The 25,438-nt window shown below is 43.4% G+C and overlaps 2 protein-coding genes across 3 annotated transcripts in view; one reads left to right on the plus strand and one right to left on the minus strand.

Annotated features, from left to right (window-relative positions):
- On the plus strand, positions 1-2,704 carry LOC306934879 (retinol dehydrogenase 7-like; the record flags this gene model as incomplete). Its single annotated transcript, XM_079517689.1, has 6 exons — positions 1-27; positions 112-138; positions 390-738; positions 1,367-1,625; positions 1,959-2,122; positions 2,334-2,704. 6 exons carry the CDS (start codon positions 1-3, stop codon positions 2,582-2,584), a joined length of 1,077 nt encoding a protein of 358 aa, XP_079373815.1. The 3' UTR covers positions 2,585-2,704.
- The window catches only part of lrp2a (low density lipoprotein receptor-related protein 2a), a 61,613-nt gene continuing 38,879 nt past the window's right edge, over positions 2,705-25,438 (minus strand). For both annotated transcript variants that reach the window (XM_079519092.1, XM_079519091.1), the window contains 33 exons: positions 24,933-25,052; positions 24,247-24,378; positions 22,554-22,755; positions 21,896-22,191; positions 20,839-21,505; positions 20,520-20,690; positions 20,198-20,421; positions 19,808-19,985; positions 19,305-19,501; positions 18,372-18,617; positions 18,007-18,135; positions 15,341-15,460; positions 13,741-13,857; positions 13,222-13,338; positions 11,943-12,080; positions 11,653-11,775; positions 11,299-11,427; positions 10,518-10,649; positions 10,047-10,178; positions 9,764-9,907; positions 9,334-9,499; positions 9,123-9,251; positions 8,717-8,937; positions 7,861-8,040; positions 7,579-7,698; positions 7,245-7,335; positions 6,848-6,915; positions 6,206-6,323; positions 5,773-5,893; positions 5,266-5,382; positions 4,916-5,017; positions 4,761-4,832; positions 2,705-4,074 (listed from right to left, as the gene is read on the minus strand). In XM_079519092.1, coding sequence (XP_079375218.1) covers positions 3,904-4,074; positions 4,761-4,832; positions 4,916-5,017; positions 5,266-5,382; positions 5,773-5,893; positions 6,206-6,323; positions 6,848-6,915; positions 7,245-7,335; positions 7,579-7,698; positions 7,861-8,040; positions 8,717-8,937; positions 9,123-9,251; positions 9,334-9,499; positions 9,764-9,907; positions 10,047-10,178; positions 10,518-10,649; positions 11,299-11,427; positions 11,653-11,775; positions 11,943-12,080; positions 13,222-13,338; positions 13,741-13,857; positions 15,341-15,460; positions 18,007-18,135; positions 18,372-18,617; positions 19,305-19,501; positions 19,808-19,985; positions 20,198-20,421; positions 20,520-20,690; positions 20,839-21,505; positions 21,896-22,191; positions 22,554-22,755; positions 24,247-24,378; positions 24,933-25,052 — 5,390 coding nt within the window. In that variant the 3' untranslated portion in view covers positions 2,705-3,903. The remainder of the gene's footprint in view (positions 4,075-4,760; positions 4,833-4,915; positions 5,018-5,265; positions 5,383-5,772; positions 5,894-6,205; positions 6,324-6,847; positions 6,916-7,244; positions 7,336-7,578; positions 7,699-7,860; positions 8,041-8,716; positions 8,938-9,122; positions 9,252-9,333; positions 9,500-9,763; positions 9,908-10,046; positions 10,179-10,517; positions 10,650-11,298; positions 11,428-11,652; positions 11,776-11,942; positions 12,081-13,221; positions 13,339-13,740; positions 13,858-15,340; positions 15,461-18,006; positions 18,136-18,371; positions 18,618-19,304; positions 19,502-19,807; positions 19,986-20,197; positions 20,422-20,519; positions 20,691-20,838; positions 21,506-21,895; positions 22,192-22,553; positions 22,756-24,246; positions 24,379-24,932; positions 25,053-25,438) is intronic.

Raw genomic sequence — 25,438 nt, forward strand, 5'->3', positions numbered from 1 at the left:
ATGGAGGAAGACATTGCAGTCCCCTGTGTAAGTAGAATTACATCTAGCATGTGTTCATGTGGCTTATATATGGCATAAATACAGAAATTAATCACAAGTTTCCACCCTCAGGTGTCTACCAGTTATCTTCTTTATGACGTAAGATACATTTATATTTTTGATATCTTGAAAATATATGAAAAGTTAAACTGATATCACATTTGCTCTCATTTTTTTCAATGAGTATGTCTTTGTATTTTAAAGACAAGACCATGTTCATTAACAGGCCTGTCAAATAAAATGTAATTTATATTTACGTTCTCACAATTATTACATGTAATTCCCTGCTAATTGAATAGCAATTTTAAGTGATCTGTAATTTTCAACATTGTTTTACTTCTATCTTGCAGGGAATCCTGTCACGCCTGCCCTCGGCCTATTTCTTCTGGGCCACAGGCTGTTTTATCTTGGCCGTAGCCAGTTTCATTTTCCGGTACATCAGAGAGTCCTACGAGATAAATGCCATCAATGAGAAGCACGTGTTCATTACAGGCTGTGATAGCGGCTTTGGAAATCATCTGGCCAGACAACTGGATTTTAAAGGTTTTAATGTAATAGCTGCTTGTCTCACAGAAAAAGGTGCTTCGGATTTGGCATCTACAGCATCTTCCAGACTCAAGACTGTTCTGATCAATGTTACCGACAGTACAAGCATCAGAAAGGCGGTGGAGTTTGTAAGCACAGAGGTCGGAGATCGAGGTGAGGCGGGCGGACAGTAGGGGGTAGAGACAGATAGGGTGCCAGTCAGTGATAAGCACTAGGAGAGATAAAGGAATTACTTGACAAACCCACAATCCTCCTACTGTGATTCATGCAGATCTACATGTTTCCCAGCCCATTTTTTCTGAAACAGGTTACTGAGGTGAATTATTATCAGTAGTGAAAAGTAACTGCTAAAGTATTGTATTTAAGTATATGTTTGTGGTAGTTTTACTTTACTTGAGTATTTCAAAGTTTTCGATATTTTACACTTCTACTCCACTACATCTCAGCTGCAAATATTAATTATGAATAAGTGGTTGATCATCTCTTTGGGACAGCCTATAATGATCATTCCTACCAGGCTTCATGAAAAGGTTTAGGAAGGAGTGGACTTACACCCATCCATTATTGATTTTGACCTTGACCTTTGAATGTTTTGACTCAAAAGTTATTATGTTCAGCGAAGTCAAAGACAAAATCGTTCGTCTCACTGAAGTTTGTTCTTCATACTGATGGACAAATGGAACAGCAAAAACATAATGGTGAAAACTATTGTGTTTTATAACTTTTATAGCCAAACACTTTCTGTTAGCCAAGCCAGCTGTTTCTTCTTTGTCTTTATCAGGTCTGTGGGGATTGGTGAATAATGCTGGGAGGGCCATCCCCATTGGCCCAACAGAGTGGATGCAGTTAGAGGACTTCACAAAGGTTTTGGATGTTAATCTACTGGGTGTCATTCATGTGACCCTCCAGTTTCTCCCACTGGTGAAGAAGGCCCAAGGCAGGCTGGTAAATGTGTCCAGTGTCTTGGGGAGGCTTTCCCTTTGTGGTGGAGGCTACTGCGTGTCCAAATGGGGGATCGAGGGCTTCTCTGACAGCCTCAGGTATCACTTTTATCAAAGACTATACTAGACTAGACTATACATTATTCTAGATTGGGCATGCAAGTGAGATATTAGTAGATGAAAAGATGTAAAAATGGTAAAATGGTCGCTGTTTGTGATTGCACTGTCAACATATCCAATCAGTGATCATCATCAATGTGAACAGTACAATCAATGGTATCCTTGCAAAGCAAAAAAAAACTCCATCAGCAGGTAGGGTTATTAACCCTGAAAAATTCTGTTTATTTCTGCCAATATAATTCCTGCATAGAAATAATCAAATGTCACAGAAATTATATTTCAGCAATTGCAGCATATCTTCCTTCTGTTCAGGAGGGAAATGATATACTCTGGGATCAAAGTGAGCATCATTGAGCCGGGATTCTTCAAGACATCAGTGACTAGTGTGGATCTCATTGAAGAAGACCTGAAGAGACTTTGGAACCGCCTCCCTCAGGAAGTCAAAGACTCCTATGGACCCACCTACTTTGACGAATGTGAGTGGATGTCATTTGCAATACACTGATCAGCATCTTCAGATACTCTACAATCACATACTATCCGTTATTGTGTGTGTGTGTATATATATATATATATATATATATATATATATATATATATATATATATATATTATTTTATTTTTACAATCATTGAATGTCTGTCCCTTTTTGTCCCCCTCTCCTTTTATATATACTGTGAATCTCAGACTTGAAAGCTCAGGACTTCAACATGAGTCTGTTGGTCAGTTCAGATATCAGCAAAGTGACCAATTGTATGGAACATGCCCTAACGGCTCAGCACCCTCGCACACGTTACGGAGCAGGCTGGGACGCAAAGTTGTTCTGGATCCCTCTCTCTTACCTCCCATCATTTATTCAGGACTTTGTAGTCAATGCTACTCTTCCCGTACCAAATGAGGAAAGAAATGTCCCCATTAATCAAGTAGATGTTGAATGACTGACGTACTGCCATGCTGTTATAACTAGCACCACTGTTGTACTGTGTGTATTATGTCTACAATGCGGGTAATGTGTATTGATGGATGGAACCTTGGAATAAAAAAAAGTCAACATCGTATTACAAAATAAGAAATTTATTCATTCTCAGGTCTCAGCAGCATCCATTTCTAGAAAAAAATATTTGGGCATGTTTAAAACAATCATTGATAGTTTTTATTTCTTCTGTTTGTTCTTTCTCACAATACAAAACAATCATTCTGTAATATACCATCTTTAGAAAACGACAGATGTTTCAAATGCTGGCATCTGCAATCTCTGTTAAATGGATATTTTTCTCATAAACATAATCAAATGCAAACAGCATGGAAAATACATGAGTGTGTTCAAGTATGGTTTCAAACATTTTCTTTTAAAAAGAGGCCATTATTATATCATTATTAAAATATGATCATATTGATTCAAATATCACAAAGGGAACAGAAAACAGAAAAGGTTCAATCATATTCAAATGTAAGTAGAATGTATATGTATGCTTAGCATACCATTCATCAAATATTGTTACATATCCTTTGCTTTGTATTTACTGGAGCACGTATGTGAAACACTAATACCAATATTGCCTATTTGTTTTGTCATTGCTTTTCTCGTCTTTAGCCCTGAAATGAGGTATATAAACATGAAAGATGACCTGCATACATCTTCAGTTTTATTCAGTGGCAAAACAGTATATAATTATTATCCAACACATCGCTAACAATGTATAAGGTGGACCTACTGTGTCACAATGCAGCTCTCATTTCTTACCACTATGCATAAGATCATCTATTTCAAACGGCCAGAAGATATTATCAACAAAATCTTTCTCTTCAAATTTACAAATATACAACATATTTATTAACATTTCTATGCTTCAGTGCAAAGATATACATATTGTACATCAGAATAAAAAACAAAATCATTAAAACAAGAATTGGCATAAGAAATATCAGAAGGCATAGTCACAAAAGACATTTTTTTCTGTATGCTATAGAGATCTTCATCTCTTTTCTTCTTAAAACATTCTGAGTTTTGTACACAGGCTGCATAAAAAAATAGATTCTGTGCAAAGTGTGTTTTCTTTAGTTTTTTTTTGTTCGTTTTTTTCCCGTCTGCGAGAGGGTAAGGGTTAAGCTCAATTTATACTTCATCATGCGATTGTGTCACAATCAGATAATAGCTGATCTATAACCTTCCAATGCGTCCCAGACGTGTTGTGAGCTTGTAGATCAGTCTTATTGGGATCATGACACTAATACACAATGGAGCATAAAGTAAGCATTATACATCACTGTCCTCTTTGACAAGGTTGGCTGTGTCCTTAAAAGTGTCCTCAGTTGGTGAGAAGGTGCAAGGACGATCCCTCTTCTGAGTTTTGGCAGGGGGAACAAATGGAGACGGTTTAGCAGTGGATTTGTCCGCATTGCTTTCTACTGCTTTTTCATCCTTCATCTGAAAAACAGGAGACCGGAACAACTATAGCAGAGCTGACAACAATTGCAAATGACAAATCCGACAGAATCAAACATTATTGCAGTGGTTGCAAAATATACATTTGTGACTATGCTACATTATTATTGGAATCGGGAATATACATTTCTATATAACTATAGAAAAAGTTTACTATATCGGTACTTTGTGTACACTCATTTCTCAATACAGAGGCAAAATCTATTCCCTAAAATATATATATTTTAACCACTTTCCATCTGACTATTTCCATTAAACAATTTTAAATATTATTTCTCCCCCATACATTTACAAAGATAGTGAAAATAGCAGATTTTTTTTCTTTTACTTTATATTTTATCCCACAATTTTGTAACCAATTTTTTCACCCAGTGTCAATTATCTAATGTAATCCTGGGTGCTACACTTACTCTGCCAACCTGGGGGGGCAGCGGACTGACCTCATGCTTCCTTCTATGCATGAGGAGTCCAAGCTGCTTCTTTTCACCAGACAGGGGAGAGTTTCCCACCACTCCAATAACCAGCTTTGTCTGTATCTATGTATCTATGTATGTGTGTACCTGTACGTGGCCCCACGTACAGGTGAGCATGGTTGCTATGGTTAGTGTGTGACGTCACTGCACCACTCAGTTCACACGGGTGTGATTTTTTTACAAAATAATGATTACCTCTGAATAGGAAGGATTTTCAAATGTGGTGCTTGGCTTTAGTTTTCTTTTGAATAAACTCCATTTGGACTCCTGCAAACACAAACACAAACAGTAAAATAATAATAATAATGATACATTTACAGTAGATTCAGAAAGAGTAGGATGACTCTAACCTGGGCAGGTGTGGAGCTGACAGGAGGACTCTGTACGATGCCTGCGCTCTGCTCTCCATACACTGGGTTCACAATGTGTTCTCCACTCACATTAACAGTTACCTGTGTTTGTGACATGAATTAACAACAAATCTTCATCAAATGCTGATATAGGTTGGACAATTTATGGATTTTCTTTATTACAATAAGCCTTCTGTATGTAACACATTATTGCATTATGCAAAACATGATTATGAGCTTTTATTACATTTAGGTTATTGCAATATGAACCATTATTACATTATGAGTAGGTACAGGGCATACGTGGCTAAAGGTTTAAAAACATTCAACAAACATAATCCAGTGTGTACCTGTGAAGCATGAATGACTGCAGGATCACTAGGGACTCCAGCAGCATTGGTGGGCTTATATAGCGGGTTCTCAAATGTGATTGGCTGCCTTCCTGCCTCCGTGGCAAAGTTGTCATCCTGAGGAAATATTCAATGCAATATTTGGGTAACATCTTTTGCAGTATGAACTCAGCTGTTACTTTGTCTTCAACAGTATGCCATTTAATACTCTAGTTTCTCAAACATTGCTGAGCGAAGCAATCCTGCTAGCATAGTTTAAAATCAATCATCCCTGTTAATAAATACCACATAGTTTCAAAGTCCTTTTTTAAGGTCAAATAAGGATGTGCACATGCTGACAATACATCTCTGATGAGTAGTGAGGCTAATAGCAAATGTATACAACCTCGTACGACAGCATTGCTCAGTGAAAATACAGATCTGTTGTTTTCGTTGAGCGACAGAGTTGTATGACAAAGAAATAAATGAGGCTTAACAAGTGCTCAAGTATCATGCTTCAGCACCCACCATCTGCATGGCCGCGTCAATGAATGACACCCCGATGTGTGACGGCCCCAGGTCCACATTGTCACCTGAGTGAAACTTCACCCCGTTCCCAGTGTCACCAGACTTCACCAGACTGCTAAGGCTGGATGAGACCAATAGAAACACATGTATTTATTGCTTTAATTTGATTGAACCTTTATTTAACCACGCAGGTCATTTAAGAACACATAGTTATTTAAAAGTCCACCATGGGCACTCAGTAGAGGTGCGGCCAAAGGCTTAGCAGGAAGACCATCCCTCTGTATGAAATTTAAAAAAAGGAATGGCCTGGCAGAACTATGAACTAAAGTTAAATTACCACTGCATTCAAGTGCATTAAAGAAGAGGCTTCCATTTGAAAGCACAAGATGCAACAGATGGACACAGTTTCTATAGAAGATGAGAGCTTTTGTACCTGGGTAGTTTAGGCATAGAGGGAATGAAGGAGCCGGTTCGTTTGTAGTTTTGGAAAACTCCAAAAGCCAGACCCATGGTGATCACTATGAGAAGCACGGCCAGCAGAATCGCTACAGCTACAGAAAGAAAATAAGGATATATTCATTTATTCATTTTATCTTTTTCAAAATGATAATTATATTTATTTTAATAGTGGTCTCTGGGTGTCATAATTGGACATTGCATTAATGTAATCGTTCACAGAACACAAGTGAAGTATTTGCTGAGTCATTTGCTAAGTTCTGTTATGCCACTGTAAGACGTGATGTAAGTCAAGGTACTTAACCCTGTGGAGTTACTCAGTAGCCTTTAGAAAGTGCTGGATAGCACCAGATGTAACTAAAGTGTGTTTGTGTAACTATTCTCCATTGTGCTATAAAATGTACCTAATTGTGTGTGTGTGTGTGTGTGTGTGTGTGTGTGTGTGTGTGTGTGTGTGTGTGTGTGTGTGTGTGTGTGTGTGTGTGTGTGTGTGTGTGTGTGTGTGTGTGCGCGGGTGCACGTGTGTGCGTGCGTGTGTTCACGCACTGCAGTGCAGTAAAATACTGGTTCATACATCAGCATAAAATAAAAGTATTGTAAGAAAAGTTCATTACAGTACCCGTTCCTCCCGCAGTGCCCCTTGACTTCCCCATCTCACAGAAGCTGCCTGCGTAGCCGTTCGAGCATCTAGACAAAACCAGGATACCAGTCAGTTCCTCTGGGGAAACACTAGGACAGCATGATAGCAATAACTTTGTATTCAGTGGTTTCACATAAACCAGACCTTGCAGTTGCAGTTCTCCATTTTATATTAATGCTTGCTGGAAATACGGTCACCTTTCCTTTTCCGATAAACACACCTTCCATTGTGTTCTTAATGTAACGCTAAACCGGATTCAGTTACAGAGACTGCAAGGCATTATGGTCAGGCTATGGAATGGGTGGAATTCTCTATGTTGTAGCTACAGTCCAGGCAATCATCCACTGTCGGGAATGGCATCAGCAGCTAAACTCACTTGCACTTTGGCAGACCCCCCTCATCAGTGTAGCACGTTCCACCGTTCATGCATCTGCATGCAAGGGGCATTGCAACTGGTGCCTCAATGGCTGCAGGGGTGAAAGCCGCACACGCACGCACGCACACGCACACACACACACACACACACACACACACACACACACACACACACACACACACACACACACACACACACACACACACAAAGCATCAGCAACAACACCACAACAGCATCATACGAGTAGCCATGCATTTGGAATGGAATACAGATTGTGGTGCAACAAGACCAGCCAACACAAGATGCCTGGGACTGGGGAGAGCACTGGTCCTACCTGCGTCGCATTCGTTGGAGTTGAAGCCAAGCAGAGAGGACCCCTGTGGGCAGCTACATGTGTATCCACCAGGCCGGAGGAGACACAGGTGACTGCAAACATCCTTACAGGGATTGGGTACTATAGGACGCAGAGCGGCAAAAGACAAAAGATAATAATTTGTGGAAACACGTCAGCAATCCTTGAATAGCATGCATTATGCAATTAACCAACATATTGAAATTCTCTCAAGAGAATAGCTTTTCTCACTATGAGCTCTACTTGAATTGACTATTTCCTGACCTGAGTGGTTCTGCCGGTGCTCGTGGTAGATGCGAACTTGAGTCAGCCAGGGGTTGATGGTCAGTACCTTCACTTTATGTCCAGTTCCAAACTTATTAGTCTTCCATACTTCCCCTCTCTCCTTTGTTGTCCAGTACAGGTGTCCTTCAAATACATCCAGACTATAGGGGTTTCCAATGTCTGTGCAAGAAATGTTTTTGTATCCAATTACTTTCAGCATTATTTTGCAGTAAAAGAAAGAAATGGTTACAAATGTACAGGTTAAAATCTCAACTAGACCGGTGCCCGGCTGTAGAGCACCAAGTCTGTAACGATGGAAGTTGGACTGGAGATCCATGCCCCACCCGGCTATGCAATGCCCGTTGTACCTGTGTCAGAGTACCCGTTCCACCCATCTGTCTGTGTCCCTTTTATGCCCATATATGAAGATTTATTCTTATGGAGTTCTGTGTCAGGCATGCCCAAATATGCCTGACATTAGGTATATGGAGTGTAAGCTGGCCTGTCAGAAAAGGCCAGCTCCATATATGGAGCCTGGCCAGGGGCCCTGACGAGAGCCCGGCCAGAGGCCTTTTGGACGAACGGTTCTCGAGTTACGTGGATTACAGATTTACGTACACATATAGACATGGTGCATTTATAGATAGATAGAACTTACAATAGATATGTCCACAACGTAATTTGAAGTTGATCATTAAACGTAAATGATGAAATGAATCAATATTTGCGGTGGAAGTTTGAAAGAGAACACGGTGATCTGATGACCTGTATGCATATAGATATTAAAGAATAGACAAGGCAACTGGACCACCCAATGACGCCTCATCTTTAACAACATGACGTTAAATGTTCTGACCTCCTGACACGATGATCTTCCTGTCTGTGCCATCTTGCTTCATGGACTCGATGGTGTTCTCCTTGGAGTCGCTCCAGTAGATCCTGTTTCCGTTAAGATAGTCCAGAGCTAGACCAGTAGGCCAGCCCAGGTCCTCGTCCAGCAGGACCTGTCTCTTCTGCCCGTCCATCCAGGCCGATTCAATTTTGGGTCTCCTGCCCCAGTCTGTCCAGTACATAGTTCTACAAAGACGAGACCACAAACATGACAGAAAAATAAAGAAGAAAGCGTTAAATTAACAGTTTATTATTATATTTTATATACTGTGTACTGTCAATTTAACATGAGTATCATACATCAAGTATAAGACAGTCAGACAGTCAGTATCAGTATTACTTCATAATGTTGATACTGAATATTCTCATACCCAAGTGCTGGATTTACTACAATAGCAGCGGGCATGTCAAGGTCAGTATGGATCAACCACTTCCTGTACCGCCCATCCAGTTTGGCCACTTCAATCCGATTGGTCCCGGAATCTGTCCAATAAATGTGTCTGAAAAGAAACGGGGGAGCGATGTTAGACCGCTTTCACGATGACACACTTAAGTACAGTTTCATCGTGCTTGGGGACGTACCCTCCAACCCAGTCTACAGCGATGCCATCAGGACTGGCAACATATCTCAGGTTCATATCCACTTCTTTCGCTGGATTGTTGCCGTTGTCGTTGAATGTGGGCATGTAGGCTCGTTTGATAGAGCCAAACTGAGACCCTCGGCCCAGAACTGTCCAGTACACAATGCCTAAGCAACACCAGAGGAAAGGAACACAAGGAGACCAAAGGTGACCTAAAACATTTATCACAATTGTTTTCACTGTACACAATGAAGTGTCAATTTTACCATTTTCTTTCTGAGAGTGTACGTTTTGTACACTCATTTATAAATTGTCTTTGATCACATTTGATTACAAACATAAGTATGTAACACAGATTTCTATGTAAACTAAGTATAGGGTGTATGTAAGCGGTTAAACTAAGATGATATGATATAATTAATTAAGCTTACTGAGTCCTACTCCCTCTGGGTCCCACAGGTAATCCAGGGCTTGGATGTGCTCTGTGTTGTCCACGTAGTCTGAATATTGCTCCGAGGAAAGGTTGAAGCGACGAATGCGGACATTGTCTGGCAGAAGCAACACTGGTGGATTTCCTGAACGCAAAGAGAATTTGGCGAGCGTTAGTAATCTCATTGCAGATTTTAACCCGTTACAAACTACAAGAGAACACACAACGGAGGATTTGTAATGGGCCTTTTGGGGTTTGGCTCCACAAGAGAACTTGGCTCTTACCCTGGGCCGCACACTCCATGCCATTTGGCTCACCAACAGAGTGAAATCCCTGGGCACAGAAACACTCATAGCTTCCCTTGGAGTTCCTGCAGTCCTGGGGACACGTCCCGTAGACCTCACACTCGTTTACATCTGTTTCCAAGAAACAAACAACAGAGTGACACTGTGTGGACAGCATTCACTGCCCGGGAAGCACTGCAAATTAAATTAAAAGTGCACCTGGGGATGTAATCCCTTCCCTGCCTGCACCAAAATCCCTTGTTTGTCCATTCCCGATATATGGCTGATTATTATGTTATTTTTTAACTTAATTATTAACCTTGATAATCACAAACATCTTTTTTAAGTAATTTTGTTGACAGGCAAACATGGGCACGGGAATCAAAAATCTAAAACAAAATCAAGCATCCGCTTTTTGATTCAGAATAATTGGATCTTCCGTGATAAGTAGATACTCCCCCCCTCCCTTACCTTCACACATGTGTCTGTCTGTCTCTCTGGATTTGTAGCCAGGCTTACAGGAGCACAGGAAGCCTCCGTCTGTCAGGTCTGTACAGTTGTGCTCACAAATGTTCTCACTGCAAGACCGCCCGCTACCATTGTCTGGTGGGAGCACAAACAGAATACAGCATGAAACACGGTAAGCACCACAGAGGAGACCGTAATCAGGTCCTATTACCATGCTTGCTATGCTGTCACAGATTTTACTATATGGACCTGGCTTCAAAAGTGTTTAATTTGTATTTTGCATTAATTTAAACTGCTGTTTGTTTCAGCACATTTCAGTATTTTTTTGGCATGTTCCCGGTGTGTGTAAAGTCACCTTAATTGGATATTAAATCTCCTACAACATGAAATTCATTCATTATCGATGCTGCATCCAAATTGTAAACTGACCTAAAACATGGCTGACTGTCCTCAAATTATAATTGGACTTAGATAAATGTATCCTATACTAACTCGCCGCCGTCAAACAACGCACTCCCTCAGCAAGCTCCACAGAAGGAGCCCCATGGCATCCTCTGCCCGCAACCCACATTTTTCACATTATTGCTTTTAGTGTTGTTTCTGATATGTAATGTATTGTATGTTGTGATGATGAACTGAGTACAATGGACCATAATGGAAACAAGCCCTCTGGGCCTTTTTGTGTTATCCTTTTAGCATAGATCCTTTTTAACTGTTTTCTGACTTGTTAATAAAGTATTCAATCAATCAATCAATCAAACACAGATCAATGTACTGTACTTACGGCAGCCCAGTTCATCTGATTCATCTCCGCAATCATCATAGTCATCACAGGCGTACTGCAGAGGGATGCAGTGGGCGTTACTGCATTTGTACTCTTCATCGGAACAGGGTCCAGGGGTGGGGGTCTGACCTATAACATGCACCAAGACAATGATTGGTTGCACAAGTCAACAAAAAAAAGTACAGATAAGTACAGTATAAAAATGCAGCTCTCCTGCCCACATCTACTACTTTCAATCATGACCAAAACAGGAATAACAGGATATATCTAAAATAATAACGGGCAGGGAAACAAGAGAAGAGTCAACAAGAGAAGAGTCCATCAAACATAATGCACTCCTGTAGTATGTCTTACAGTTATCCTGCCTCTCGTCTGTCCCGTCCCCACAGTCATCCACAGAGTTACACAGCTCGTGGCTGTAGATGCATCGGTTGTTGTCGCAGCGGAAGCGGAAGGGAGATTCACACGTGACCTCCACTATGGGAATCAAGGACAGAAAGTAACCGTCATGGAAACCGTGACTTCAGAGTCTTCAGTCAATACAGTAGTCTTTTTTATTTATTTCGCTTATTTATTTATTGTATTAAACACTGCAGTCAGTGAGATAAATGATTCCAGAGGTTGGTGGGGTTGTTCTTACTTACAGCAGAGGTGGAGCTCCTCGTCTGAATGATCTCCACAGTCGTTGTCTCCGTCACATTTCCAGTGAGGCTGGATGCACACGTGGTTCTTACACTCAAACATGAATGGAGGGCAGTATGTGCCATTGGGAAAGCGGGTTGCTAAAAAACAAACAAACAGACCCATATTGTTACAGAGAATGATAAAACAAAATGTTTACGGCTAAGCTACTCACTAAAACCTGCTATAATCATGCCAGTTCTCCATGACTGGATCCAAGTCAAATACAGTACATTTCAAGATACTGCTCATCAACTGCAAGGACACAGAGTTGACTGAGGGGCTGCCATCGTGCAGCCTCCAGCTTTTAGAGAGTTAATAGCACAGGCAGACTCTTCACATACTAGAGCATGTCTGAAATAAATGTCAGAGCTGAAATCGACATGTAAATATGAAATAAATGCTAAAACATGTAGCTAGGTGTAATGTTAGAGTTCACAGAAGTGAACCTTTCAAGCCTGTTTTCTCAACTTGCTGTTTTCGACATTACTCTATAAGCCATATCTCCAAAACTGATGGGTCAAACTGAACAACCAATATATCAATGTGAAGCTATGATTCCCTGCTTTCAACAAACGAAAGAATGGCTGCCCCTCAGTCAAATCTGGTCACTAGCCCCCAGCTACCCTAAGTTCTGACTATCTCAACCACCATGCCCGCTCCCGTTCCCTCAGGTCTGCTGATGCCAACCTCCTGGAGTCCTGGTGGTCCCCAGGTCAAAGCACTGAACTTGGGGTTTCTCAGTTGCCTCCCCCTCCCAGCTCACATCAAAGCAGCCCCACCCTCTCCTCGTTTCAAACTGCAATCAAAACCTTCACCTTCTCAGACATGCCATCCCCACTTAATTCAATTCCCCTTTTTTAATCTTATATTTTAACGATTCTAGCTGTTTATTTTTGCTTTAAAAAAAAATCTGTTTTAACGACGTTGTTTTATTTTTTGTTTGTTTTGTTTGGTAAAGCAACTTTGGGTATCTTGAAAAGCGCTATACAAATGGCATGTATTATTATTATTATTATTATTATTATTATTATTATTATTATTATTATTATTATTATTATTATTATTATTATTATTATTATTATTATTATTATTATTATTAAGCCTGATGATACCCAAACCTGAAGGTAACTTTCACAAAAATGTGATATGGATGTGGTGGATTTAAAAAGCCTGTAGCAGCGATAATAAGTTCTCTTCTGAGGTAGGTAGAGGTATAGTCAAAAGATTGGAGGGACTTACGACATGACACCTCATCTGTGTAGTCCAAACAGTCTGCATTGCCATCGCATTGGAAGCGCTCAGCGATGCAGTGTCCACTGACACACTGGAAGTAGCCTGGGTGACATGTCCTCAGCTCTGCAACGCAATGAATCCAACACATAACGTGTAAATACCTTGCATGATAATCCGGTGAGCTTCACTCGTGGACATTCTGGATTAGAAGGGACTCCAGTCTTTAGTTTTTACCGTAAACCTGAGTTATAGTTAGTTGCACTATGCATAGCGATCAGCGACAACGGTGTGCATCTGATAAATTAGGTAGTTAGTAAATTAGGCATTAGACTTCATGTCAACAGTAAAGAACATTCAATTTGTTCCCGATCACGGGTCTTACGTATACCATGATGTTGACTGAAAATGTGAACATTGGGAGTCCTGTGTGTCTGGGTCAAACTGTGACATTTTATGACTTCTATGCTTAGTGCAGCCCTCTGTTACTCCCATACACCACACAACAAAAAGCCTCCATGCACTTACCACAGTCCCTTTCATCCGAGTTGTCCTCACAATCGTTGTCATGGTCACAGACCCAGCGGTCGGGAATGCAGTGCAGATTATCACAGCGAAACTCGCTCTCTGTGCACACGCGGGGAGCTGAGGGAAAACAGACAGGGAAAACAGCAATTTCACATTTCTTCACTTATGTAAGAGCACACAGGTCCTACAATTGTTTGGTGTTGATTTCTCAACATTGTAGCAGCAATAACAAAGACATAATAAAAAATAGTAAGCAACAATAATCAATTGAAGATAAAGTAAATAGCACCCTTTGAGGTGCTTGCAGGTGCTATGCGTCATCTAAATATTTTTGTACAGTATGTGTATTTACCTACTGTGCAGGATGTGTGTATAAATATGTTTTTGTACTGTATGCACATTTATGTGTACCTATGTTTGTGTGTACAGTCTAAATATGCAAAGCCTTGTGCCTGTGTGTGTGTGTGTGTGTGTGTGCGTGCGTGCGTGCGTGCGTGCGTGCGTGCGTGCGTGCGTGCGTGCGTGCGTGCGTGCGTGCATGCGTTTAAATATTGAGGCTAGCAAGAATAAAAAACAATTCATGTTATGAAAATATAATATAGTGTATAGTTTATTCTGTAAAACTACTATAAGCTACTGTCTACCATGTCATTTAAAGTATCTTAATACAATATAACTAACAAATCTGCAGTGGTTGGAGGAGGTCTTCAAACCTGGTGTCAGGTAGGAAGGACACCTACTGGTTCATGTCAGAATCTGTGTTGGACATTTACTGAAGTTTGTACATTGCTGCAATTAAATCCGTCAGAAGAGGGAGACAACAGACAGAAAACCTGTATTGTAACATTCAGCACACAGTCTCTAGGCTGCACTGCATTGCTTCAAGCAGTAAACAACTTGTTTCTCTGCGGTGAGCTCACCTACTGTACATAGTTTGGGAGTGACAGCACAGCTCCACCATGAAACATTATGATTTAGACCCAGACATTGGTTCTCCTATGAAAAGCATCATTATGCTCATTAGCTGGCAATGTTGTTAAACATGTTTAAATTCTCCAGGGCACGGGGTGACTCACTCCCTCTTCTTGACATGCTGAGGACAGCCTGTTTCTCTAGCAGCTGATAAGGCATGCCTCTCACTGGGCTGCACTGAGGGCAGAAGTGTTGAGTCTTTTACAAGAACCCCCCCTGCCATCTGATAAAACAATAGTGGGGCCATTCTTTGCCATCGACACCCTTATTTCATTTTGATGACTACTAGACCCAAGTTAAAATCCCACACTTAACAGGCACTTTGGACTATGTGAAAATAATATATACAGCTGTGAATTGTGTTATTTGGATGTCAGGAATGTGGGAGATTTCCCACAAGACAGGTCTAATGTCCTACAAACTAAGCATTGCATAATTTATTGAACCTTTATTTAACCAGTAAAAACACATTGAGACAGAAATCTCTTTTACGATATATTGAACACATCCATCAGTACTCAGACTTCGAATTAATTTATCAATAAAAAGAAATACTCTTTACAGTATACTGTAATTTAGCAGTACAAAGCAGTGAGCAATTGGTCAGTTAAGTGTGGAGAAGACTCACTGCAGCTCTGCTCATCTGAGTTGTCCCCACAATCATTGTCCCCATCACACTTCCATCTCATCGGGATACACTGGTGGTTGTCACAGCGGAAGTCTCCAACAGGGTCACAGGCCAGCTCCTCTGGAAGAAGGGCAGACAAGGAGGTGCATTAGGCACAGTACTTCAACAAACAAACAAACAAACCAATGTACTGATGAACCGAAACATTTGCCATGGAAAATGTTTGCACCTGGATAGCATCATTGACTGAGTATTATGGTGACGTTACAAATATCTGGTCGTTCTGAACTGCCCACACGCACGCGCACGCACGCACGCAGAAAATGGAGAAAATTTATCACTGGATCACTCCATTCAGTTTTCTTGGGATTTATTTTCGAAGCAATACGAGAATCATCTCATATGAACACTGAACTTTCTCCTAAACTAGTAAGGTCGCAGGACTGTAGGTCACAGATTACTATGAAACCACTTTTGTGAATTAGGAATAGTTTCATGATGTTGTTAATATTGCTATGTTTGTAACTATTTTAGAAATGCAATAAGCCACGCCAGGTGCCAGGGTACCTTGCATTTTATAATGTCTGAGTGGGTTGGAGACACTCCGCTGCGAGTCGTGTCTCACCACACAAACATAGGTACACATAAATGCCGTATTAAGAAGCTCTGTTATTTCAGGCCTGAAAATGTCAATTAAAAAAAAGGTCCATATATGGTACGTGTGTAATCCATGTGTAACTCGAGAACCGTTCGCCCCACCGACTTCAAATTCAACACACGCATTCCGCACCCCCGCAGGGAGTGCAGTGTCTGGTGTCGAGTCGGTCAGAGCCACGGTTGTCCAGAACCGTCACAAAAGGCCTCTGCCTGGGCTCTGGACAGGGCCCCTGCCCAGGGTCCATATATGGAGCTGGCCTGATCTGACATCACAACACTCCATATTTGGGCATGCCTGACACAGAACTCCATATAGGAATAAAGGGACACAGAGAGAAATCTCCATATTCATTCATTCAAGTTTTATTTATTCTCGAAATTAAATAGTAAGTAATAGAAAGTAATTAAACTAATTTTCAGTGTCGCCGAGTAATGAAACATTAAAATATATGGGCGTAAAAGGGACACAGACAGATTGGTGGAACGGGTACTCTGGATTTCTGGTTGTCCAGAACCAGCACAGAAGCCTCTACCCGGGCTCTGGACCTGATCACCCCTATCTCTCCATATATGGATCTAGCCTGTTCTGACATCACAACACGGGCACCACTCTAGTAACCTTAATAATAATAGAGAAAATACATCATAAATGAAACTAGATATAATTATTAGGGAAAGTTTATGCATGTACTATGTGTAGTTGTGTTGCAATAAACTTTCCCTAATGATTATATCTGGTTTCAAAATGTAATTATCGCCCCACCGACTTCAAATTCCACACCCCCGCAGGGAGTACAGTGCCCGGTCGGACCCACGGTTGCCCAGAACCGTCACAAAAGGCCTCTGCCCGGGCTCTGGACAGGGCCCATATATGGAGCTGGCCTGTTCTGACATCACAACACTCCATATGTGGGCATGCCTGACACAGACGGCCATATATGGTGGCGTGATGGATGGATCGAACTCACACTGTATCACCTGGTCTTTAATATGCACGTTAAACTCCTCAGCGTTTCAGGTCCATTCGGGTAAATTCGGACACCCTCTGAGTCAAACGAACACCAAGTTATCACAACACTGTGTGGTGTGATGAAAACCAATGTAGTATTGTCCTGTTATTCGATGCCTTTTTAATTAAAACTGCAGAGATTACATCAGCAGGAAAACAGCCTGCCTAAGATGGATGTGTAAACTCTCTCCATGCCAGCCTGTGTCTATGCACTGCATGGGGAGGAGAGTGGGAGACGAGACATGAGGGAGCGCAGAGAGGAGCGGAGGAGAGTGGAGGACTGAGCTATCTCTACCACACCGTGCTGGGGGTCAGAGATAGCCTCCTAGCCCTCCACCTGGCCCTGCTGACGCATTCTTACGGGCAGATTAGCGCGGATCTCCCCTCCTGCGCGGGGATGGCACTAATGGAGTGAGGGCCTCTGATAAGAGAGGGGAGGAGGATGATGTGTGTGTGTGTGTGTGTGTGTGTGTGTGTGTGTGTGTGTGTGCGTGCGTGCGTGCGTGCGTGCGTGCGTGCGTGCGTGCGTGCGTGCGTGCGTGCGTGCGTGCGTGCGTGTGGATCTCCTTGCAAAGTACAAAGAGCCTTGTGTGAACCCTGCCCCCACACAAGGACAGAACAACACACACACACACACACACACACACACACACACACACACACACACACACACACACACACACACACACACACACTGACCCATGTACCCAGACAGCTCATAAATCTGTGGGAGCGAGGTGAATGGTGGTGGTGGGAGTGTGTGATGAGATCCCCTCCATCACAGCCTCCCACTAACCCCATCGCACTGTAATGTTCCACAGGAGGCTGAGGTGTTGGCTAATTGCCCTTCACTCACTCGGAACATAGACCTGGTACAAAATACACTTGTATCCTTTCAGTCAGCCCCACGCCCCAACTGTACAACCAGCTTCACAACGCCTAGTGGGGTAACATTGGTTCCTAATAATATACGTTATGTTAAAAGGGGGGGGGGTCTCACCACAGCCCTGTTCGTCGCTGTTGTCGAAGCAGTCGTTGTGTCCGTTGCACACGGACCACCGCGGGACGCAGCGGTAGTTCGATATGCAGTCAAACTGTGTATGATTGTCACAGCGATATGCCGGTCCCACTGTAGAAATACATTACAAATGGTTAGAAATATGTGGAAAACAATAGCAATAAAAGCAATGCGTAATATAATATACCGGTACGTATATCTGATAAAAGTCACTAGATCTTGCAGATGGGAATCCTTATCGTACAGTTTCCATTAGCGTAAAAATATTATTAACAAGAGTGATGCATGTGTGTGTGCGTGCCTGTGCGTGTAGGCTATGTGTGTGTGTGCGTGTGCGTGTCACTCACTGCACTCCTCCAATGGTTCATCCGAGTTATCCAAGCAATCGTCCTCAGCATCACATTTCCAAGCCTGGGGGATGCAATGTCCGTTGCGGCACTTGAACTGTCCGGGGCGACAGGTCCTGCTGGAGCAGTGGGAGGAGTCCTCGTCAGAACCGTCGCCACAGTCGTCCTCACCGTCACACTGCCACGCCTCCGGGATGCACCGCTTGTTGGAGCACTGCCACTGGTGGCTCTCACACTGGTGGGTAGCTGTGGGGAACGACAAGCTAGCTCATCTAACAAGAACCACCAGACAGGGCCACACTGGCACTGGCTCACCTGTGGTATCTGATTTACCACTGTGACGATCACTTTTGTCCAAACAGTCGCATTTCAATAATTATGACATTGTAAATCGGCTAATTTAGCTAATTTAGCTATGTTAAAGAAACAAAGTATACTGTACCATACTGTATACTTTGTTTCATTTTATTATTTTTATCTGCTAATCGTTTTGTATTGTATGTTTACAGAATATTGTATTGCTGTCCTTGGGACCCCCTCAAAAAGTAGATCCTGTATCTCAAGGGGTTATTCCTAATAAAATAATTGAAATAATACTGTATATAAAACATAAAATGACCCACCACACAGCACAGAGTCTTCATCAGATCAATAAAATGAAAGACCATGACCCACCACACAGCACAGAGTCTTCATCAGATCAATAAAATGAAAGACCATGACCCACCACACAGCACAGAGTCTTCATCAGATCAATAAAATGAAAGACCATGACCCACCACACAGCACAGAGTCTTCATCAGATCAATAAAATGAAAGACCATGACCCACCACACAGCACAGAGTCTTCATCAGATACTGTATATAAAGACCATGACCCACCACACAGCACAGAGTCTTCATCAGATACTGTATATAAAGACCATGACCCACCACACAGCACAGAGTCTTCATCAGATCCGTCTGGACAGTCGTGGTTGCTGTTGCACAAGAAGTGTGGGCTGGTGCAGTTGCCATCATTACACTGGAACTGTCCCAGCCTGCAGTGCCGCGGGGGACAGGTAGAGGGCTCATCTGAGCCATCTCTGCAGTCCCTCTCGCCGTCACATTTCCACCAGATAGATATGCACCTGTTGATGTGAAGTTATATTTCCATGAAACCAGAGGATTCTTTGCCTATTAAAGTCTCGGATGATCTGAAGAAATAGTTAGGACTTTTTAAACCTTTCTAAAAAATACAAACAGTGTTTGAAAGGATTCAGTTTGGATCTAAAGGCCCAGTCTTTAGTTGCCCATCTCTGGCAAAGGCTACCATTATACCTTTCTAAAAGCTACTGGGTGAGGCTATTAACAGTAATAGTAGCTTGATATTCAAGTAAGTCAATGATATCACAAGGTATAAAGTAATGGTACAGTGCAAAGGAAGCTGTACAAACCGCTCATTGTTAGCACATCGGTACTGAGTGCTGGTGCACATGGGAAGGCATCTGGTCACGCCCCCTTGCTGGACAGTCAGAAAGTGGTCTGGGCACTCGCAGGTGTGGTCCTGTCCACCGTGACTGATCAGACATAGGTGGGAGCAGCCTCCATTGTTCACCGCACAGGGATTGGTCACTGTCACGAGAAAGAGGTCACAGGGGTCAAACAAATCCCATTCAGCACAGCTGGGCAAGCACAAGCCTGGCATTGTGCAACCGCTGATAAAACACTTAACTGGAGTTAAGAGGCAGGATACATCAGGATACACAGGTGATAAGAGATCTCGGCGCAAACTGGGGATCTACCAGTGATGGTAGGAAATGAGCTCTTGAATAGGGGAAACTCACCAATAGGCTGTCTGTAGGGGTGGCACACGTGGATGTCGAAGGGTCTGTGCGTGGTGTTGACTAGGGCCTGGCGCTCAGAGCCGTCATATTTGTTGCCTTTCTCCACCGTGCGTGTGTTCCAGTCAGTCCAGTACACAGTCTCCTCGAACACCGTCAGAGCAAAGGGGTGTGGCAAAGTTCCGTCGTACACTGCGTGTCTGTGATGGCCGTCCAAGTCTGAGTACCTGGGAAAAGTCAAGGGTATGTTGGAAATTAATTTCATTCACCGCAAACAAACATAGTGCCAAATGTATGCCAGCATGACAGACATCATTCAACTCACTCAATGTAATTGAGATGTGCGTCAGCCCAGTAGAGCTTGTCATTAGTATAGTCAATGGTTATCCCGTTAGGCCACGCCAACTTGGTGGTGATTATGGCTGCCTTGCTAGTTCCATCCATTCCAACACGACCTATGAAGGCTGTGTCTCCCCAGTCAGTCCAGTACACATATCTGACAGGAATCCAAGAACATTACATCAGGTTATGTGATATCTACTCACAACAACAACAACAGCAACAACAACAACAACACAGAGTCCTTAACCCTGTATGGAAATCAACAGTATAGTAAAAAGGATAATAAAATGCCTTCTACGCACCCATATTTGGGGTGCAAGACAATGGCCCTGGGGTGCTCAAAGCAGTAGGTGTTATTGTCATCCACACAATGCTCAGCCAGCTTCTTCACAAAGCGCCCGTCCAGCTCAGACACCTTGAGGCAATCCAAGAAGCTGTCCACCCAGTACAGTTTCCTGGCCACCCAGTCAACAGCCAGGCCCTCGCCGTACAGCACGCCATTGACCACAACCTCCCTGTTGCTGCCGTTGTAGGACATCCTCTCTATCACACGGCGGCTCACGTCGATCCAGTACAGGCGCTTGTCCACGCGGTCAAAGTCCAAGGCCACGACGCCAGTCAGGCCCTGCAGGATTAGCGAGTAGGCCTCCCCGTCCGTCGACAGGTTCCGCAGGTAGTACTGGTTGCTGAAGATGAGGTAGGGTTCGATGCCGCTGTTCTGGCGGCAGCTGCGTCCGTCCGGCTCTCGGAGGTACCCAGGGGCACACTTGCACATGTAGGAGCCCATCGTGTTCTCGCACTCCTGGCTGCACACGCCAGGCGTCTCGCCGCACTCGTTGACGTCGTCGCAGGTCTTGCCGTCAGACATGAGGTGGTAACCGCGGCGGCAGGTGCAGATGAAGCTAGTGGGCGTGTCGGTGCAGTCGTGGTCACAGTGGTGTGCGGAGGGGTCTGTGCACTCATTGATACCTAGCAGGACAATTGCAGAGAAGAGCTATGTTGTAAAGCTTGACATTTATTTATTGATCATTTATTTTACTACCATAATTTGTTTACCACCTCAGTGACCTCATTACAGAGGTACTGCTACCTTCATTTCCTGTCAGATTGCTTACCATTTGTTGTACTTTCCTACATCCTAACCCAATCATAAAACAATATGGTTTTTTTCTTGTGTGGCATTGCTATGTTTCACATACACTGTAGCAATGAATCAATCACTGCATGGCACAAGATTGCAGGTTGATTCAACAAGTGGCTGCAATTTCTTCACACCCTCTCGAGAGGGGAGTTTGAGAAGCTCCCTCCAGTCAACCCCCAATCCCACTACCCATGCCCGTGTGGCTTTCACACACTCACCACATCCCTTCTCGTCACTGTTGTCTGCGCAGTCATCGTTCCTGTCACACACCTTGCTGAGAGGGACACAGTGTCCGTTGTCACACCTGAACTGTGCAGGGGGGCAGGTGGGTGGTGGCGTGCGGCACAGGTGATCCAGCTCGTCGGACTCGTCGCCGCAGTCATTGTCCCCGTCGCAGACAAAGTCCTGTGACACACAGCGGCCGTTCTGGCAGGTGAACTGGTGCTGCTGGCATGGCTGGTAGGTACAGCCGCGCTCGTCACTGCTGTCGCCACAGTCATTGCGTCGGTCACACCTTGTCGTCGGGAGATCATTTTCACAGTGTTTTTATTTATATACACTACAGGAAGAAGCACTGTTCATGCGAATGCCAGGCATGACAATCATTCTCAAAGAGCAAGAACTGTCTGTCCTACGACCTAGTGTAACATTACTTTTAGAAGTATTTTTGGCAACACAAAAAAAAACTTCTATACGAGTGTTTAGAGAAGTTGTCAAAACACATTATGTGGAATGATTATCATGAAAAATATACCAGTGAAATAACTTTTGTTTCAATGAAAAAGTTGACACCGTATGACTATAAATAAAATATATTGCGTGTTCTCCTGTATTATAATATTCAGTTTGTCCCTGTTGGGTCCACATTTCTCTGACCTGTAGGAGCTGCGTATGCAGAGGCCATTGCTGCAGCTGAAATCATTGGGGCCGCAGGATCGCCGCGAGCAGTTCTGATGCTCGTCCAACGCGTCTGCGCAGTCCGCGTCTCCGTCACACACCCAGTCATGAGGGATGCATTTCCGCTGAGGTGGATCGTTGTTCACACAGGTGAACTCAGCAGCTGTGCACGTGCGATTGGCTGAGAGGGGGACAGGGGTGGTGCCAAGCACAGCAGGAGGAGTTACGTTAAAGGCCTGCTTTTTTATTTTTTGGTGCACATTGAAAATAGGCGCTCTACCAACTCACAACGTATCGCACTGCAATGCGTTGTGAGCTTGTAGGTAGGCTGTTTTCCATGTAAGACACTGGATGGATGGCGGTAATAATGACTGCGTATACTGTATCACCCTAGATTTTTCATAGTCCAGAGATTCCAGACGTGTGTCCAAACTTAAAGCTGTGATTTCAACTCCCCCCTCAAAACACGCACGCACGCACGCACGCACGCACGCACGCACGCACGCACGCACGCACGCAGATTGTGAAGTAAGTCTCAGCAGGGAGCACTGAAGCCTTCTGCTCTGGGCATCGTATTGTTGGAATCCCACATTGGTGAGACATGACATAAGAGTCTTGATCCACCCAGAGCCAGGAAGCCAGGGGAAAGGAGACGCGCACAAAGTAGCGAGTGAGGCAGGAGAAATCAGGAATGCTAACTCCTTAGGACTCTGGCGGGAGACACATCTATGGGAGCCAGAGATGCTAGGCACCGTCTACCCCACTCTAAAACAGTGGTTCTCAAACATTTTCATGTCAAGGATTGATTGATTTAATACTTTATTAGTCAGAAATGTATACAGCACGGAGGGTACAGTTGGACATTTAGAAAGGATAACACAAAAAAGTCCTGGGGACTTGTTGACCACTGTGGTCCTACAGAAAGTACACCCAAGTCGATACATATTAGACTGTGGACCCCCATTTGGTGCCAGGGACCCCCATTTTTGTTCTTAGATTAGATTTAGTACACAATTCTACAACTGTCTATACTGTAGGTGAGGAGAGTGAAACTTATGGCTTTTTATGTAATCCTTTTAGCATTACCTATGAATGTACTATGTACTAGTCTGTTGATAGTCATGTCAATTAAGTATTCAATTAATCAATTAAGCAATCTGAAAAGTATTTTTTTCTTTTTACATTTACCGGTACATTCATTAGACTACATTCTACTGGTGAAATTAACCAATTTCAATCTGGCTTCCATATTTTGGGCATGTAATAGGCAAACCAAATCATAAATGAAATGTTCAGATATAGCAAAAAATAGCAGATCTAGACGCGTTACATCTCGTTATTTTAGTGTAAAATAGGACTTAAATGGTTAATCTGTATGTTAATCTGTCTCTGAAACCCCCCCCAAGGACCTCTGGGGGTCACCGTACCCCACTTTGAGAACCACTGCTCTAAAATTACTTCCCCACCAGTAGGCATCTTGACTCACCAGTGTCCTGAAAGAGGAGAGGAGAAGGGGACTAGCAAGGAGGGGGGAAGAGGAGAAGATGGGGGACAAGTTGCCCTATGAGGGGAGGAAGTAGACAAAGGGAAGAAGATAGAGAAAAGGATGTATAATAACAAGAGCAAGATGCCGCGGGGGAGAGGACTGGAGATAAAGTGAGGGAACCCCTACCACAGTCGTGTCTCTGGTCTTCATCACTCATGTCTCCACAGTCGTTGTCTCCGTCGCAGATCCAGGATGCAGCGATGCACCTGCCGTCGTCACAGCGGAACTGTTCTGGGTTGCAGGTTCTGATCATAGTGGCTGGGGGGCATGAATCATATTATGTCATGATCATTAACTGTACATATAGCTCAACACCACTGTGACTGAGGAACTTGTGTGTACTATGCATACTCAATATTCAAATGTTTGCATTATGCAGTCACCTCTTGGCTCTCGGTTACATTACTTAATGCCTGTTGTTCCTAAAATGATAACCAAGACACAATTCAACACTAGGCAGGCTTTCAAAATAGTCATGGTAACGCCACATTCCCATGCGCGGTGCGCTGACTAAACAAAGGCCAAAAGTGCGCCTCAGTAACCCCTGGGGGGGGACAAAGGGGGAGGGGTTGTTTGTCAGAGGAGACTGGGGGGCGTCACCGTGGAGGAATGCGGCAGACAATAGGAGGCCTGACTGACCACATCCCTGACAAAGACATACACCACTGACTCACAATCTCTGGTACATCACTCTCACAGGCTCACAGACAGACTCAGACACAAAACTCATAATAGCAATAGACGAAGACGCACAAAGCCAGGCGGTTCATGATGGTGTGGGGGTGGGATGTGTTGTGTCTGTTACTACTCACTGCAGGAGGAGGGCTCGTCAGAGCCGTCGGTGCAGTCGGACCCTCCGTCACAGTACCAGTGGGTGGGGATGCAGCGGCCACTGGAGCAACGGAACTCAGTCGGGGAACACGTGGAAGTGGCTGTGTGTGTGTGTGTGTGTGTGTGTGTGTGTGTGTGTGTGTGTGTGTGTGTGTGTGTGTGTGTGTGTGTGTGTGTGTGTGTGTGTGTGTGTGTGAGAGAGAGAGAGAGAAAGAGAGAGAGAGAGAGGGTGACAAGGAGTCCTGGTTTGGTTGGGATTGTCCTGATTTCAAGCTGTGTGTCGCAAATGTGCCGGTTTTCAACATTCACTACAAAATTGTCCCGGTTTTCGTCACAATTACAAATAATAATAGTTGTTTTCAGCAGTTGCATAGACTTTTATCATGTTCTGTTTGTGTACAATCTGTACATGCTAACCTAGCCAATCGAAAACATGCGTAATGTTTGCATTGGATACCAAATTCAACACTGATGTGTGTCAATCAGT

Source organism: Electrona antarctica (assembly GCF_951216825.1).
Source record: "Electrona antarctica genome assembly, chromosome: 13".
In the NCBI taxonomy this organism is placed as follows: domain Eukaryota; kingdom Metazoa; phylum Chordata; class Actinopteri; order Myctophiformes; family Myctophidae; genus Electrona; species Electrona antarctica.